The 19,245-nt window shown below is 39.8% G+C and overlaps 1 protein-coding gene across 8 annotated transcripts in view; it reads right to left on the reverse strand.

Annotated features, from left to right (window-relative positions):
* foxp4 (forkhead box P4) overlaps positions 1 to 19,245 on the reverse strand; it is a 130,617-nt gene that overhangs the window by 7,823 nt on the left and 103,549 nt on the right. For all 8 annotated transcript variants that reach the window (XM_082156120.1, XM_082156119.1, XM_082156122.1 and 5 more), the window contains 7 exons: positions 15,884 to 15,971; positions 11,885 to 11,968; positions 8,781 to 8,982; positions 8,599 to 8,675; positions 8,224 to 8,325; positions 2,651 to 2,772; positions 1,437 to 1,503 (listed from right to left, as the gene is read on the reverse strand). In XM_082156120.1, the coding sequence (XP_082012246.1) occupies positions 1,437 to 1,503; positions 2,651 to 2,772; positions 8,224 to 8,325; positions 8,599 to 8,675; positions 8,781 to 8,982; positions 11,885 to 11,968; positions 15,884 to 15,971 (742 nt within the window). The remainder of the gene's footprint in view (positions 1 to 1,436; positions 1,504 to 2,650; positions 2,773 to 8,223; positions 8,326 to 8,598; positions 8,676 to 8,780; positions 8,983 to 11,884; positions 11,969 to 15,883; positions 15,972 to 19,245) is intronic.

Genomic DNA, 19,245 nt, shown 5'->3' on the forward strand with positions numbered 1-19,245 from the left:
AGAGAGAGGGCGAAATGAAAGAGTTTGAGGGAAATTCATTCTGATTCTGTTGAGACTGGGTGGTGGCGAGAAAGATGATCAGGGTCACACAAGGTTTAGCTGATGTGAACTAAATAAAGGCAAATTTCCCCCCCTTTAAACTATAATTAATAGGGAGCCACCAACAATTTTTTAAGAAAGTAGCAAAAACAGACAGATTTAATGAGATGACCAGGTTGAGTCACTTTTAAACGGACGATTTTAGGCGAGATTGTGCTCAGAATACCAGACTAAAACACACAACACACTCGAGGAATTACAAACGGAAAACGGAGAGCCACAGTTCTCTCACACTCTGGAAGGGCGTTGTTGTGCACACTGTGTGTCTGCTCTTTTGTTAAAGGCTAGTTTATGTGCGGCCTTTTCAGGATGAGCAGTTCCATTTCCATAGAGATGGCCTGTGGGGTCAGAGCGGGACAAACTGGGCCAGGGCGGTGGAAGTGTGTTTGTGTGTGTGTTGGCCCGTGATTAGCTGGGCTGTTTGTTTGTCAGCCGCTGACACTGCTTGTCCTGTGAGGAGATGGATGGGCACAGACCTGACAGAGCGCCACACACGCTCACACACCCAGACCAGGACGCAAGCACAAAAAGGCTAACCTCCCAGATCCATCTCTGTCTCGTCACACGGTGTTCTTGGGAAAAACACACAGCTAGGCTCTGAAAGCTCAGAACAGGAGTCGCGGAGACAGGAGTCGCGAGTTTCAGATGGATTTTCTAGGACAGACACTAATTTTATGCTGTGACCTTCATTGACAAATATTTGACGCTATAAATCACATATGGCTGGCTGGGAGCGCGTGTGCGATGGAGGGAGGAGAACTGAGGAGGTTTGGGAGAAGCAGCTAATTAGAAGAGGAAATTGTTATCAGTGCCCTTGTGCGCTTCATCTGGCCTGATCTGTTAAGGATTCCCACACTTTCCGAGGAATGAATTATCCAGGATTTTTTCAGTTGTATAAAATCACTTCATGTAACGAAACCTCTAGACTAATTCGTTGAAAAGAAAGATTCACTCATTTCAGATCTCACTATGGCAACTTGTACTCTACCCAAGGCACTGCGTAGCGAACTAAATATTTTAGACCTCTAGAAAAATTTATATTCATATTTAGAAACGACTTTAAAGACTTTATTTTCAATGCAAATATAAAATCAGACCGATTTGCTAATGAATCCTTCGGACTGAACACTGAACTGGTTTGACAAATTAAACGACTTCTCTCACAAGTCAGACAATCAAACGTTTTAAGTGCAATATTTCAATCAACAAAAATTTGGGAGAGTAGAGTAACTAGATTTTTTTTGTAAATCATATTCATTTCCCCATAATTTTCAATGTGGATGAAAGTATAAGGCTTGTATATTGATTTGATGTACTGAAAAACCACACACGCTTACCTGATAGCTGGCATTAAGGGAGCCAAATCCCAGCCCAGAAATCATATTCTTCACAAGAGTGGGACTCCTGAGAAGGAGAAGAAGAAAGATTAAGTACACGTGTGGATTACGAGCTGACCAGAGGCTGTTAAAAAAGCTCCTAAACCCATGAAAAAGGCTGAGGCACTATTCTATTTACACAAGATAAATAGAAAAGTTAAACAATAGAGAGTAACACATGCATTCTGACACAGCATAAACTGCACACACACACTACTGTTTGTTCGCTTTTGTGTCTGTGCGCTACAGGGCTGAAATCTGGCGGGCAGGCCGTCGGCTGGGTAATTTGCCGTCGTCTCTCTGGCAGAGCTTGAGACGGCGTGTAACATCTGTTTGTACAAATGCAAGCAGGCACGCTTTTCTGCTGTGCATCTGCTCACAATGTACCCTAAACAGTGTAGACACAGACGGGAAAAACACACAGGCACACCAACACACACGCATGCACTTCCAAACACAAGCAGGCGAGGCACAAAAGAGACCTTTGTGCTTTTGACTAGAGAGTCAGTAATAGGGTAATGATGGGAAGCCCATTAGGGTAATCATACATGCCAATAACGATTACAGCCCCACTTACAGAGCAGACCTACAAGCTCACGCTTTAGCTACAGGAATAAAGCCTGTTTTTGGGACTTCCACTCAATAAATAGTCTACACTTAAAGAGTGCTCTTTTAATCCAGTGTTTCGCAGGTTATTGTGATTTGTATGACTTCGGACAGGCTCCTATTTCAGTCTGTAAAGCTACAGAAATTCTGAGCAGGCGTTCTTAAGCGAGCCATGAGTGGCAGCACAGCTATTTGATATCAATGATATCAATAGATGTCATGTATGAAAATCAATGAAAATGTAATTTTACTACGGTTTTTGGAAGTAAAAACTATAAATAGCCATATATTACACATTCTATTTTGCATAAATAATCTTAATTTGATCTTTTTTTATCAGTAATGTACATTAGGGTGTGATACATTTGTGATAGATTTTATGTTATTTAGTTATTGTTTATTATTGCATTATTTTAGTGTCATGTTTGTTACCCTTTGTTACACTTTTATTAAATGCCCTGGAAATTTATAAAAGGCCATAGTAGTTTGTAACAACACAAGAGTGATAAACAATGACAGAATTTTCACTGTTGGGTGAACAATCCCTTTTCCCATCTAAGTCTACGTACCCGGTCATCTTTGGTGGTCTCCTCTTTTGGTATTCCACTTCGTCCACGGTCCAGACAGCACCCTTGACGTTCTCGACCCGCACAAAGCACTTGTGCAGACTCAGGTTATGGCGCACAGCATTCTAGGTAACGGCGACGGGACATACAGAGAAGACAAGAGAGCAAAGAGTAGTAGTTAGTTTCCCGTTCCAGCCATGATTCTACACCATAGGTATCTTAAGCAAAATCGAGACTGCGTCGCTGTCATTGCTGAAAATGCAATTATAGCAAGGCCTGATATAAACAGCCTTTAATAATGGCATAAATCTTATACCTGCTTTCTAATTAAAAGAGCGCACGTGATGATGAGCACAAAAGATTGTACGGCTCAGACGGGGACATGTCGACTGAGCGTATCTCTCCATCTCGAACCCCGTTCCCCCGCCCGCACCATCTCACAGACACACACAACCAATTAAGTGCACATTCTACCAAGGGGAAGTGACAATGTGGTGCCACACCATCATAACAGTGGGAGTTTGAAAAAAAACCTCCATCTTTGAACGCAAAAAAAATAAGAAACGATGCGCCCTATCCCCCCACCACCATCAGCAAACCCACCCCCTGCTTTTTTTATTTTAAATTTCACTAATCAGCCACTATCTAGAATAACACCCCCAAGGGAGGTCCCTTCCTTTTCATCTGCTATTTGTAGTTTGTTCATGCCCAATTTCATTACCAATTTTAATTCGTGTATAATTAAATCCTGTGTATTTTTTCCGACGCACTCTTTTTTCCCCCCCGAATCCATGAGGGAGGGACTGCTGATGCCGGAATCACTCCTAACCATAATTACAAGTGCCATAATCAGGCGAGGCCTCCCTTCTTTGAATAAATTTCCCCGCGCAGGAGCGATGATGCTTAGTTTTGCAAATGAGTATGACCCCAATTTCAGCCTGCCACCTCACCGATTTTATTTGCATTCCCATCCGTGATGAAAGACTAATTCTCCCAGTTAAAACATTAGCAGCAATTTAAAGGGGGTCAGCCTCTGCAGACATAAACAAAATGCTCGCCTGGCTGTGTGTGTGTGTGTGTGTGCGTGTGTGTGTGTGTGTGTGTGAGTGAGCGCGCATGAGTGACTGGAGGGGTGGCGGCTATATTAGAAAGATGGCACACGTGATGCGTATGTCAAACGGGTCTCTGTTCTTCTGGTGACTGTGCCCACATGAAGAGGAGCGACACTATGGTCACCATTTCACCATCTCAGCCAAGAAATGAACAGCGACAGTGACGTACAGTACATTCAGATTTTGCAATATTAATAAAAAACTACTTTTTTGAAAAGAATCACTCATTGGACCAGGAATGTGTATTAAGAAAGCAAATCTCAGACACAGGGGTCTTAAAAACGACACAAGGGACACCAAGGCCATGGACACTTGTAGCCTCATACAAAAGGAAGTACAAGTGTACCAGCAAAATTAAATATGTCGTGCAGACATCAGAATAAATCCTCCACTGAGAAAGAGAGTATGAGAAAGAAAAGGAAAAAAATCTGACTTTAATATTCTTTACAAGGATAAGGCACAGAGAAATGATCAGTGTGGGTTACAAATATCTCCCACTTTAAATACATGATCATTAGTTAAACTACAACTGTGAAATTCAGAAAAGCAATGGGGAAATTAATGGAAGACTGAGAATACTGAAATATCTCCACATATACTGTATATATACAGTATAGTATTATACTGTATATACACTACCATTCAAAAGTTTAGTGACAGTAAAGACATTTATAATGTTACAAAAAATTTCTATGTCAAATAAATGCCATTCTTTGGACTTTCGATTCATTAAAAAGTGGTATATAAAATAATAGTAAAAACAAAAAATATATATTTTACAGTTTCCACATTGATAATATAATAAAATGTTTCTTGAGCACCAAATTTGAATGATTTCTGAATTATCAGGTGACACTGAGGACTGGAGTAATGATGCTGAAAATTCAGCTTTGCCATCACAAGAATAAATTATATTAAATTAGAAAACAGCTACTTCAAATTGTAATAATATTTCACAATATTACTGTTTTTACTGTATTTTTGATAAAATAAGTACAGCCTCAATGAGCATAAGAGACTTCTTTTCAACAACAACAAAAAATATATATATAGTTTCATATATTTAGTTTTCATCAAAATGTATTTGTTTTTGCAAATACAGCAAGGAGATTTTGTAGAAAAATGTTTATAGTAACAGTAAAAGTTAGCATCAGCCCTTCATTGTTCAAGTCATTTTACACAAACAGCAGCAGTTTTGTAGAATGACCCAGCTGGTGTCCATCTTGTGAATAAGAGCTGCCCTCTAACTGATCAATGACTTCCCCCTACTCTCCGGACCTGACTTTTCATGAAATATAGATGGCCATTAAGAGCACCGGAGAACATGTATCTCCATTTCTATATTTAATACCGGGCCAAATGACTAGCAAGAGAGGAAGACGAGTGAGAATGTGCAGTTATTAAAATAAAAGCGCGAGAGAGAGAGAGAGAGAGAGAGAGAGAGAGAGAGAGAGAGAGAGAGAGAGAGAGAGAGAGGAGAGAGAGAGAGAGAGAGAGAGAGAGAGAGAGAGAGAGAGAGAGAGAGAGAGAGAGAGAGAGAGAGAGAGAGAGAGAGAGAGAGAGAGAGAGAGAGAGAAAAGGTACAGTAGGAGGTGGAGGAGGAAAAGTAGACGGATCCATTAATTGTTAAATTTCATAAAAGTGAAATGAGTTGTTAAAGATATTCCTGCCCCTTTCACCTCCTTCCCCTCAACTCTCACTGGCTAAGCTCACTAACTGCTCATGGGTGCCGCTGCGGTTCAAGACTATTAGCTCGCTGTTCTGTCTCTGTGCCCTCAGCTGCCTTGGGTCCCTCTCTAACCTCACCTTCTCCGTTTCTCTCCCTACTTCCTCCCCTCCAGAGGCTCAGGCACACAAATGAGCCTTGGGCCAGTGTTGTCTGAATGTGGGGCAGCACCTCCTAAGCCCAGGCTCCAGGCTGTAGGCCACGTGAATGGCTAATGAGGAGACAGACTGACAGGAAGAGATCTACTCTACGCGGTGTCCGTTTCCTCTCTTCGGCCTGACAGCACCTTGCCAAGCTCCTAGTCCACAGGGGGATAGGGGTGGATGGGAGGTGCTGGGAAAGGAGGGATGTATTAGCACATCTTTCTGAGAGGCGAACTAATGGTTAAGCAGGGTGATGAGGAGATGGCCAGCTAAATGGGACGGTTACATGGTCGGCCCATGCCTTTAATGACCGGTCTGCTTTTCACTTTGGACAGAGAGAAAGACCAGAGAGAGAGAGAGAGAGAGAGAGAGAGAGAGAGAGAGAGAGAGAGAGAGAGAGAGAGAGAGAGAGAGAGAGAGAGAGAGAGAGAGAGAGAGAGAGAGAGAGAGAGAGAGAGAGAGAGAGAGAGAGAGAGAGAGAGAGACTTTATTTCAAAGGTCAATTTAGGTAAGTTCAACATTAGAAAGAGTTTTTATTGTTATAACTATTATTATTATTTAAGTTCCATAAAGGTAAGTTTAGATACGTTAAACATATTAATAATGTGCAAGTAAAATTATTTGTTACAGTGTATTATACATTTAACTACTAATTAACTACATGTACTTACTATAGTTAGGGGTAGGATTAGGATTTGGTTGAGGGTTAGTTGCATGTAATTATGCATAATTTACTGTTATTACTATGGTAAGTGCATGTAACATATGTAACGTAACAAGGACACTGTAAAATAAAGTGTTACCTAAAACACTATTATTATTATTATTATTAATACATATTATTATTACAATTTCATAAAGGTATGCTTAGATAAAATGTTAATTGAGTTATTATTATTCATATTAATACATATAATAATAATAATAATAATTATTATTATTATTACTACTACTACTACTACATGTTCATAAAGGTATGCTTAGATTAAAAAAATGGTTGTTATTTTTATTATTAATATTATTAATATAAGATTTTTTGTTTTTTTTTAAGTTTAGGAAGGTTAAAAATATGGTTACTGAATAAGAGTTCCTATTAATATTATTATTATAATAATTAATCATTAACATTTCATAAAAGCAAATTTACATAAGTTAAACATGGTTATTGAATAAAAGTTATAATAATAACAACAACAAATATTATAATAATATAATATTTTATTCAATAACCATGTGTAACCATCTAAATTTACCATTATGGCATTTAAAAATATATAATTTATAATTAATTTTGTCTTAATTTGTACAGCACTTTGGTTCAACTTCTGTTGTTTAAATTTGCTTTACGAAGTTTGTCCAGACCAATGAGGCAGATAAATGGAAAATAAAGAAATAGAGTTCACTTTATATTATTAAGAGATTAAAATAGGCAGACTCAACACCCATTCATGCATTCATTGATGCCTAGTATCGGCTCTGCCCTCCACGGGTGGCATGAAAGCGAGCGTCGTGTGGTTAAAGCAGCTGATTGGACATCAAAGCTTGGGGTGGAGCACACACACAGGTGGAGGGAGGAGTATGACAGCAGCTGGTTCACAGGGGAGAGCTGCGCTCCTGTAGCGGGCTCCAGTGGACTGTGGCATGTCAGAGCTGGTCAGGAGATGTGGAGCTGATACACAACTGGCTCCGGACCAGCAGGGCGCATGCTAATCAACTAGCCCAAATTAAACGGTCTGATAAGAGTTGCAATGCTACGTGCCCATAGACTGATAATACAGAAACTGTGTTGGCATATGCATATGCATATACATAGAAACAGCAGGCAGCCATAGGCTATGCAAAGACTGATTGAATTTCCAGCTTTTGCCTCTTTTTAGTGAAGTTTAGTACAGAGTACAAAGGAAATGAGGTCGAATGGACTTGAACTTCCTGCTCTCACCTACCAAACACCAGTAGGCAGGCCGACGCCACATAACACAATCAAAACAATGAGGAGAGCACATCAGGACACCAAAAAAGAAAAGAAAAGAAAAACAGATCTGAGAATGGCCGGCTCATAACATGGCTGTCTGGGTGATGCCAGGCGTCATTAATAACCTCACTGTTATTGGAGCTCTACAGAAGGCCGTATCTCTGTTGTACCCGCTGTATCCATTGGCACGGAGAGAGGATTTATTGTTGTTTGGGTCATGTTGAACAAAGGATTGTGTCCGTTGCTCTGTTTTTATGTCTGTGAGTCATTGCCAGGAGGTAAGCATAGGCAAGCAAGCTCTTCTAAACATTGACCGCTATAGACTGATGGTTTATTAAGATTTAAGGTATAAAGGCCTGTTCAGATGATCTATTTTAGTTCAATGGAAAAATTTCATCAAATGTTTCAATAGTTTAGAATTGTTTGGTATTAAATAAATAAATAAAATAAAATAAAGGTAAAAACAAATCACTGCAGTACAATAGTTAGTTTGGAAGGGTTTTGGTGCAAAACAACGCTTGTTGATTGCCGTTGTGATGAATAGGAATGCTAACATGTATCTCAAAGTATTATAGACATCCATGGTGCAAAATATATCGACTTTTCATCTGATGGGACATTACCTTCCATGTTGCTGTGTTTCTCCTGAAATAGGCGAACATTCGTGTAAACCAGTTATAGATCTCGTTTAGAGTCAGCTGTCGGTCAGGGGCTTCCAGAATGGCCTGGTGAATAAAGTGAAGAGAGAACGGAAGAGAGAGAGTCAGCAGGTGTCAAGAGGTGATTCAAATGGCTGTTATTAGTGAGACATTAGCTGATGGACTGTTTCCAGATGGGCAGGCAGTGCATTATGGATAGTGCCACGCGTTTCAGCATGACTGACACCGAGCTAAGAGATGCGCATAAATCCTTAGTTACCAGCACACACCGTTGAACTCTGCTAAAGTGCACTGGAGCACAGAGCGCACAGTCCAGATCTCTACATCAGGATGACTTACGTGTCGTATGAGGGAGGCGTAGGTGAATGGAGGCCTGACGTCAGCGTTTTTGTAGAATTCACAATTCTGTGCAAGTTCTGTAACAGACAAAACCAGCCATGATTATTTCATATATATTGCAGTGTTGTAGAAATCGATACGTAGAGTGTGATGAGCTGTATTTGTGCGGTCGGGACACTGACCCGAAGCGATGGGGGTGCAGAACTTGTCGGAGTTGCGCCGACGGATGGGTCCGACTCCGTGCAGGCTGGAGGAGCTGATGACGGAGGGTCCCTGCCTCATGGGGGTGATGGGAGTTGCGGCGGAGGTGGGGGGATGAGGCAAGCCCTCAGGAAACCCCTCACTTTCTCTTTTTGACAGCGACATGCTAGAGGCCAGGTTCAGCTAGACGAGAAGAAACAAAATAGGAACTTTATTTACATGACAATTAGTTGTTATATTAGTAGTAGGTCATACACTACTTGTATGGTTAGCATTAGCTGGCTAGCAAATTTATATATGATCAGCCATTTAAACCTAGCAGTGTATTTAGAATTTTTTTGCAAGCAACATATAAATCATAAGATTTACAGTTGGCTACCATTCAAAAGTTTGGGGTTGGTAAGATTTTTTTCTAAATGTTTTAAAATAAAAGAGTCTCTTATGCTAACCAAGACTGCATTTATCTGATCAAACATACAGTAAAACAGTAATATTATCAAATGTTATTACAATTTTAATAAGTGTTCTCTACTTTAATACACTTCAAAATGTAATTTATTCCTGTGATAGCAAAGCTGAATTTCAGCAGGAATTACTCCACTTTTCAGTGTCACATGATCCTTCAGAAATCATTCTAATGATGATTTGGCATTCAAGAAACATTTATCATTATTTTCATTCTCGAAAACAGTTGAGCAGCTTAATATGTTTGTGGAAACCATGATAAAAAACATCAACAAAAAAACAGGTTTATTTGATGAATAGAAAGTTTTAAAATCATTTAAAGCAGCATTTAATTGATATAGAAATATTGTGCAATATTATAATTGTCTTTACAGTCAAATGTTGATCAAACTGATGCTTCCTTGTTTTTTTTTTTGTTTTTTTTTTTTTAAATAATACCTCTTACAGACCCCAACGTTTGAAGAAACTAATGATATCAAATGAGATATACACAATACACATCATCAAAATTCACTCAAAAATACTGGAAAACCAGTCTGAATGTTATCCAATTACAAGGATAATGACTATTATTTATTTCACATTTTTAATGAATGTTGTAAATATGAAACTATAAATATTATAATCTATAACAATATTTGTAGTATATATGTAATTGTGTCAAATTTAACAAAAGCTTCTATATGTGTATTATGCAGGTAACTGTTTAAACGAAAATTTGCATTAAAACTTGAAAAGTGTGTTTTATTTTTGGGAAGAGTTAATAAGATATTGTATTCAACATATATGTAATGTTGTTTTAATGTTATTGCATTTGCTTGCATTTTTTGTTGTTTACAAAAACACATTCATACATATTCCACAAAACAAAACAGTGCAAAAACATAAATGTCTGTCTCCCTCTATTTGGCATGGGTTAAGTCTCCGCGCAGCCTTGATTCTAATTCGCATCATCTTCATGGAGTACAGTAATCTTCAGCATTGCAATTACAAACCAGGAAATATAATCATTGTCAAATTGTCATTGGTCTCCCGCTGTGAGAAGCACATCCTGCGATCCATGCCAGCACATCCATGCCAAAAGCAGTTGGCACAATGACTCCATTATAAGATGATCCTGTTCACCCGGTGAAATTCAAACAAAGCACCCCGCAAATCGTGTTTCTCAGACACACGCAGGCACAAACGAGGCTCCTCGGTGACACAATGTCTGCAATTAAAGCCACACAAGAGGAACAAAACAAAGCGATACATGGTAGGAGGGGGTAAAACAACAATCTTGCAACAAACAACGCTTGCGGTTACCCGCCCTCATCGTGGCCCTGCTCTGCCCAATTAGCTTTGGCGGGCACGGAACGCTAGGAAACAGCTTTCCCCATCGCTCAGGGAGTCTTTTTCGGGGTTGCTTGTTTTGCTCTAATTAAAACCATCATGTGCACGTGTGAACAGCGAGAGATAGAGCGAGCGAGAGGAGGGGGCGGGCGTAGCAGGGTTGAAGCTAATATGGCGAATTAAACAGTGCCAGCCCTCTTTTCTCTCTATTCTCATTGCCACAGGAGCCAACCTGGCCCATCTCCAGTAATTAGGGGAGCAAAATGGTTTAACAGGTACTTAATTAACACTGGAGCTGCGCCAGTTTGCTGTGCCAAACATCCAACGATCTTAATAGCGGTCAATGCCACACACGGGTTTGAGCTTGTGCTAAGCTCCGCCCCAATGCTCACCCTTACCACTTAATGCTAATTCTTTCTCTTGATCACACTCACAATTATCATTTTTTCATTCTCTCTCTCCCTCGTTCTCTTATAGGTCACTCGGCCCGGCCCGGTCGCTGTTTCCCATTACCATTAATGGCAGCTGATCCAGAGAATTTGTCTCCAAACAGGAGACGCGGCCTACTTTCGCCCTCCGCCTTCATTTATATCCCCTCAAATTAAGACACTCCACTTCTAATTGACAATTAATTTCAACATCTTCATATTTTAATAAGACTCCTCATCAATCTCAGCATGAAATATTCATTAGATTCCTAATAATTGCACAGCCAGCTGGTGGCTTGAGGGGAAATGCTTTGTGATGCCTGCGTATAAAGCAGCGATGTGAAATATCTGGTAAGTCCAGCTCAAAACACTCACTTTCTTTTACACCGTGACAAGCATCTTTAAGTACACAAACACTCTTCTAAAGTGGATCGAAGGAAAACAGGCCAGCTGTAGCTTCTACAAAGAAAACTCAATCTGTAGGAGTCCATCATTATACTTGAGTTGAAGGTGCTTAACGGCTTGCAAGGATAAACTATTTCTTCCTTTCGTAAAGTGCAAGAATAAGGTGAACAGGTATTAGTATGGGTCTGCGATGAGACTATAGAGTTTAGCTGCTCTCCAGGAACACAATCCAAGCACACACACACAAACACAGAGAGAAGACGGCAAAAATAATACAGCACTTCCTCCTTTCTCCAACAGAGAGCGCTCTTTAGTGCCTCACACAGTTGATTTACTGATCATACTGTGCACTGAACAAAACTTTACATGCAAAAAAATACAGGGAGAAAATAAAAAAAACAGGTTATCAGAGGATGTAAGTATGAGATGGTAGAAGGTAAAGGTTATGAACTCACAGGTTGGTTGAAAGGCTTTGGCTCTGATGGACGCATATGCAGGTGGGTCATCATGGCCTGCAAACGCTCGCTCTCTTTGGCCAGCTAGACAAAACACATATACACACACATTAGAAACAAGACCAAATCCATAAAGGTTTACACTTTTCCATGTGTCCATGTGTTAATATGCAGACAACGATAAGTAAGCCATTTGTACATTGATTTCTCCAAAAACGTAATGCAATCAAAACATCCAACCAGCCTGACATAGCAATTGCATTATTGATCAATACAGTATAATAAATAAGAATATAAAACAATGTAAATATTTAAAAATATTATACAATATAAGGTAATTTAAAAAAGTGTGTACTGTATTTGCTATCCAATTTGTTTTTACATAAAAATATATACATAAAACATAAAAAAATTAATGACAATGAATAATTATTGAATGTATATAATTTAATGCTATCCTTTTATCTTTACTTTTCAATAGCATTAAACATAACATTTCTTAACTTAAAAAACCCCCAAAATATTGTCTAATTTATTTCAATTATAGATGTTATTTTTGTTTCACACTGTTTTCGTTATACGCAGCTGCTAAAGCTTTGGCAGCGCAAGTGTACAATTATTTGTCATGCCAATACAGCACATTAAAAACCGAGTGTCGTCATAGTGTGTGCCGCTCTTGTAGGCGCCGCTGAGAGGAGGAGGGAGGGACTCGAGATATTCTCTTGTGAGGATAATTTTGCATTCTGCCTGTTAACTGAGTCAGCTCACAGGGATGTTGACATGCCGTTTCACAGCTCTTGATACCTCCGGGAGAAAACAGCTCTCTCACCGTCCTTCTTCCCTCTCTTCCTCTTTCTCTCGATTGCTGCGTCTCTTTCAGAGACACTTGCCCTGTAACCACACTCGCCCTCGTTTGACATTCCTAACCACCATTTAGAGGAAGTGTGGAGGCAGCCGGCCCCTCTTAATCAGGGGGCGACACGCTGCCTCAAAATGCTCCAAGACTGGCACCGTACACTTTAGTGGCAATAAAAGTGTCATTTTTTTCACACAGAAAAAAAAAAATCTGCACATACGAGAGGACTGAGCGACTTAAATTAGAACAATTTTTTCTTCTGAAGAAAATTTCTGTCATGCAAACGTCATTGACATGATGTCAAGCTATTCTGGGTGGTTGCTAAGCTATTCTGGGTTGTTACTAGAGCAATACTTTGTGGGGTCTAGGGTGTTATGGGTGGTAACTAGGACGTTGCTATGGTTTCTGGATGATTGCTAGGGTGTTCTGATTGGTTGATGATAGGCTATTTTGGGTTGTTACTAGAGAATTGCTAGGTGGTTGCAGGATGTTAGGGGGTTTCTAGGTGGTTGCATGGTGTTTTAGTTGGTTACTAGGGGGTTTCTAGGTGATTGCAGGGTGTTCTGGTTGGTTACTAGGGGTTTCTAGGTGGTATAGGGTGTTCTGGATAGTTACTAGGGGGTTTCTAAGGTGCTATGGATGGTTGCTGGCCATTGCCGAGTGGTTGCTAGGGTGTTTGGGTGGTTACTAAGATGTTTCTTGGTTGTTAATGAAGTGACTTGAGTTGGGGGGTTGTTAAGGATTTATGGTAGGTTGCTAGGGTTTCTCAGTGGTCGCTAAGGTGTTTTGAGTGGTTGGTAGGCTATTCTGGGTTGTTACTGCTAGACCATTGTTAGGTGGTTGCTAGAGTTCCTCCGTTGTCAAAAGAAAAAAGTCCCTATATGAGCAACAGTAATATTGATGGTTGTCTTAACTAACTCCACAACCTAATACTGGCTGTTTTTTAATACTGTACTGTAAAAATCATCCTAAGAATTGGATTAGACTGTTGTTGTGTTGTGCTTATGCTCTGCGGCTGTGCCCAGTGTTGCTGGAGTCATCCACAGATCTGGGCTGTTTATTCACCCATTAGCTGATATGTGTGTTTAATGAGGGGCTGCCACATGCTGGTCAGCGGGGTAATAAAAATAGTGGAAAATCTGAGCTGGTGAGCTGGGAGAGACAGCAGGTTGGCGAAGGGTGGTTCTGGTTGGTCTGGGTTGGCATCGGGGCGGTGGGGGAGTTGGGGGCAGAGTAGGTGACAGGACGGAGGTAGACATGAAAGGAAATACGCTTGGACATGGACTGACTCTCTTGTCACTTCTCATCACCCCTGCATCGATCTGGACACGTGTTTAAACGCTGTTTGTGGGCCACAAAGTGAGCTCGCTGCCCGCGTGCCTGGCAGGGCAGTGTTTTTTGAAAGAGCTTTGTTGTGAGGGGTTTATTTTTGGGAATGAGACGAGATGGAGAACATGAAGGGGAGGTGGCGTGGAAAGAAAAGGGAAGCTGACCAATTACTAGGTCTGTTTGACTGACTGTGATGATGGGAAGTAGTTCTGCCACGTAAAGCTGGAGGGCCTGAAGTGCCCGTCTCAATGTAAGCCAGTCCAGGAGACATGCTTTTCTTTTTTTAAAGGTTGTTGATTTAAAGCTCCAAAAGCAGAGGAATTCAACCGCTGCAGGCACGGTAAGGTTACTTGACCTGCGTTTTAGTTTGGCGTGTGCTTGTGGAGTGCGAGCAGTTTTCCCATAGCTAAAGGTTTCTTTAATGCGACCTAATGTGCTTGACCGATGGCCTGTCAGTGTCAATCCTAACTGTCACTAGACGCTCTTCTGACAGTCTCTGCGTCCAAACAAATTACTCACACGGACAATAAAACATTGTTTACCACTAAACATAGCGCATTTCAGGGTTACAGACTGTTACGGCAATACTGAAATGACACGTTTGAACATTCCCTTGCATTGAAAATCCCTCCAAATTCTTCTCAAATTTGTAGCAAAAAGTAGAAGAAAAAAAAGTTAAAATAAATATATCCTGAGTGTTCTGGACTTTTGCAAACACTTCATCCATGCAACATTTACTTTTTCTTTCTTTCTTTTTTACTTTATTAAAATGTAATTTATTCATTTAAGTTTGGTCTTTTTTATATTATTACTATATTTTATATTATATTATTATTATATTTTATATTATGTTTTAAATGTATTTTGATTTTGATTATGACAAGTGATTTGTTTACATTTTGTTAATTTAAATGTTATTCATTTAATTTATTAATTTATAATTTTTTATTTTAGAATTTTATACATTTTTATAATTTACATACAACAATAATAATAATAATAATAATAATAATGCTAATGCATTTTTGATAATTGATTTGTCATTTTATCAAGTAGCAGGACAACCTCAATTGTAATCTGATTTTGCTGATTAATTGTGCTGCCTTACTAAAAGAAAATTAACAAAACCACTGAGCTGATTAGAAAAATGTCTGCAACTGGCACTAAGGCCGACATTAGAAGAGTGGAGAGGCACACAGAGGGTGTCCGCGGGCAGAGGAAGTCTCTAGCACTTCCCATGTCCACCCTTCTCCTTATCAGCTCTCTCATTAGAGATGACACCACGTATATGCGAGCGACAGGCAGCCCACGGTGCTTGCCGAGAGTCCGCGGGCAGGAGGGACGAGAGAAGTGCTGGGAAACTCTCTAATTGGGATCCATCAAAGGCAGATATTCTGGCCTCCTCTCTCGCACCCGCACTCTACATCACTCTTCCTATTACAAGCTTCAGTGATCTCTATCAACTTATGTGACATGTAATGGGCAGAAAATCATGCCAGCTGGGAAAGTGTGCAGTTCTGTATGTGAAATAGTACGGGGGAGTTCTGGAAGACCAAGTGTCGGCATCTATTAACTATATTGGTGAACACAAATTCAGACCTTGATCCTCTAAAGTTGACTTATGACTCCATTACCTGTAACATAATTACGAGGCAAAAACGTATAGACTAAACTCTTAAAAAAATGATAAAGCATGTGGCAAATGCATAAATGTAAATGAAAACAGGGAAAACAGGAAAAGTCAGGCAGCTTGAACATTGCGTTTGCAAGATTTTTGGAGAAATGTTGATTTTGCGTTTGTGCGCGCATCCCACCTGTATCTCCAGCTGTTGGACGACCTGCATCTGCACCCTGCACTGGGCCGTACTGCGATCATCCAGGGCGTGTTCACTGTTCAGGTGCCTGAGAGAGAGAGAAACGCAAACATGTGATGACATATCCTGATACACAGTCTACTAGATCAATCCACGACCCTATCTAAACTCCCAGAGGGAGATCTGTAAGCATATTTGGACCATCTGCCACAAACCGTGTCGCTGACCTGCCTGATACAGCGCGCACACACACACACAGTAAGACTGTGTCTCAGCCTTTTGGGATTGCCTCGCAGTTTCTGCTGTGTATGCTAACGTGTTAACATTACATGCCCTGGCGTCACGTCCTGACTACACACACACTTACCCAAATACAGAGGTCACTGAGACATCAGAGATCTAGTTGCGGCGTCTTGGCAAACCATGACTTCACATAAATCAAAATACGAGCACAGATAGTGGTTTATTTTTCCAATTTGGGGTAAAAATATTTAATGGAATCCTCTCGGGATCGCAACGGCCCTCTCAGAGGAAACCCCTAACAATAGTGGATTTCCACTCGAAAACACACTTTTCACTAGGCGTATAAACTCAATTTCCTTTCGCAAGAAAATAAAAACAATATTAGAACATGAAAGACGTGGAAAAATAGGTTTTCCGCTGAGGATTGTCAAATGACCGAATGTGACTGTACTGTTTGCTGAAAGTCTACTTTTGCAAATAAATAGTTTTATTTATCGTCTAACCGTGTTTACCGTCACTTATTGAAAAAGATGACAATAACTTTAGACATGAACGTCTCTCTATATTAGGTCTAATCTAGTGTCCTAATGTCTCTGTTATTCAGTTGAAATGCAGCTGGAGTGGGATATTATTTTGGAAACGGTTTTTGTTTCTTTTGTCAGAAATTGCCGCAGTCCATGAACTCTGAGTGGGAGTTGAAATGGGGGGGGGAAACACCTGGATATGACATCATTTGTTTTACTCATCAAGCACTGCTTTAGATGGGTGAGCTTTACCCATAGTTATTCAAGACATGTTTTCTTTATGAAGCAATCCAAAACAAAACTCCAAAACAAAGCAAAACAAACAGATGATGCAGGAACCAAATGAGGAAGCAAAAATCGAAGAAAAAGAAGGAACCTAAAGGGACGGTGTCAGATAGGACACAGAGATGGATCTTGGATCTTTCCTTTACGCCATCTGTCTCATCCCACCCATTTTATTTACAGCGTTCCAATGCTTGAAATCACACAAATGAACCCCTGCATGCATTTAAACACAATTATATAATCCATATAACATCCAAATGATGATGTCATGAAGCATTTGAGCAATGATGTCATTAATCCCTCCAGGTGCGGAAGGAGGCCCTCCCAACTTCTAACCACACACCTGGTGAAGTTTAATGACTTCGAGGTCAAGGGTCACAGGAGCGCCTTCAGAAGATGAGTAGAGGAATTACAATGAAAGCATTATAAAACAAAATCTTCATGAGAATTTATTTAAATTGTGCATGCTCATTTCTCCTACCGTGAATGAGATTTGGTAAAGATTACAATTAAGTTTTATTGAATAATGTTTTTAAAGATCTACTTTACGTGAGCGTTAGTTGATGGCAAAGGTCAGCATTAGAGTAAATTAATGTTTTATCATTCTCTACCCCATTTCTCATACAGTACTATACATTATAATGCTGTGTATAATGCTCATTTCTCCAATTTTTTGATTACCTTTGCCATTCATGAATCCTTGCTTAAAGTAAATCTTTTAAACGTTTATTGTAATCTTCAGCAAATCTCAAAATGAATATCCATTTTTCATACTGTACATTATATTGTTGTGAACATGCCTAAGATCACTTGTAGCCTAGTGGTTAACTCGACTGATTTTAGAATTAATGTTTCATTTTTTTATTTTATGTAGACAAAATTTGAATATCAGCCAGTTATCAGATATTAACCTCAATGTTTAAAAAAAAAACATCAATCTTATTCTACACTTTTACTCATGCATTTTACTAGGACTCTTCATTGGCGTGTATGGCCCATGAGTAAAGTTCCCCGCGCGGCGGGAGAGCGACAAACGGAAGTGTGTGTGAGCGGGAGAATCTTAACCTTCGCAGTACACACTCATTGATGTGATCCCGGCCTGCTTTATCTCCGTGACACCCGCCGCATGACACAACCGTTTTGAGAGTCCGACTGAAGGAAAAGAGGGGTGCGCATTCGCTTTCTCATGAGAAATTAAACAAAAACAATGATGTCACCCACTCAACTAATCCAGGCGCAGATAGACATTTTTCCCCGCAAGCACATGATGATAATAACAAAAACATGATCTCATCTTACTCTCCCCTCAGCCCCCCACACCCCCCGTCTCTCTCTCTCTCTCTTTTTCTGAATAAAGGAACAGACCACAAATTTTATGGCTCATAATAAACAGTAGCAGCGTTTTTCCGAGAGACCCGACAATGAGGCAGTGTTTACTCCCTGCACCCCAACAGGGATTTGAGGAGCATTTACAACGGTCGCAGCAAAAACAGTCACAATCCAGCCCGACAAAGGGCTTGAGTATTCTAACACATGTCGTCCTGGCATGCCAGAGAAAATTGAACATCATTAAAGAGCTCAGGACGAGAGTGTGTGAGATCGAGACAGAGCGAGAGAGAGACAGGATGAAGATTAAGAGTGAATGAATGTTTTATTCTCACACTACTCTAGTTAGAGAAAAAGAAAGAAAGAAAAAAAAAACCCCAAGAGACAGAGATTTCATTTGGGGATAAAAAGTGTTCATATCATGTCCAGATGAAACTGACATACGTTTCAAAGCATTTTCTGAACTGATTTTGAGGGGAATTCTGTGAAAAGGATTTAAAAAGTGGTGAAATTGTATTAAACAGAGCTGAGAGTACTACACTCTTAGTGGCTGTTCACACAGGACATTTTATGTGTTTAACTGCACTGCTTTTTAATAGTTTTGTACTAGATGGATGTCTAGATGGATGTCTCACTGTTTTTTCTGTTGTTTTTTTCTTGTGCTTGAGTATTATAAGACGAAGTCAGCGTAAAAGAAGTTCCTCATCAAGGTCAGTTTTTAAGACCAATCAGAAGAATCAGTGGGCGGGGCAAACATCACTAGCGTGTTTACAGTAGCAACTGCTAATTGTTTGTCACCAAGACCTTAGAAGAGGCACTTAGTTATGGTCAGGATGACAACTGTATATTTTAATATTATATAATAAACATTTATGCATTTGGGAGACACTTTTATCCAAAGTTCATGCAATCCATTATATGCATAATATAATTAATAATATAATATAACATAATAATCCATCTTGTGTTTCTAAATGCAACGTG

Source organism: Leuciscus leuciscus, assembly GCF_965113295.1.
Source record: "Leuciscus leuciscus genome assembly, chromosome: 23".
Classification (NCBI taxonomy): domain Eukaryota; kingdom Metazoa; phylum Chordata; class Actinopteri; order Cypriniformes; family Leuciscidae; genus Leuciscus; species Leuciscus leuciscus.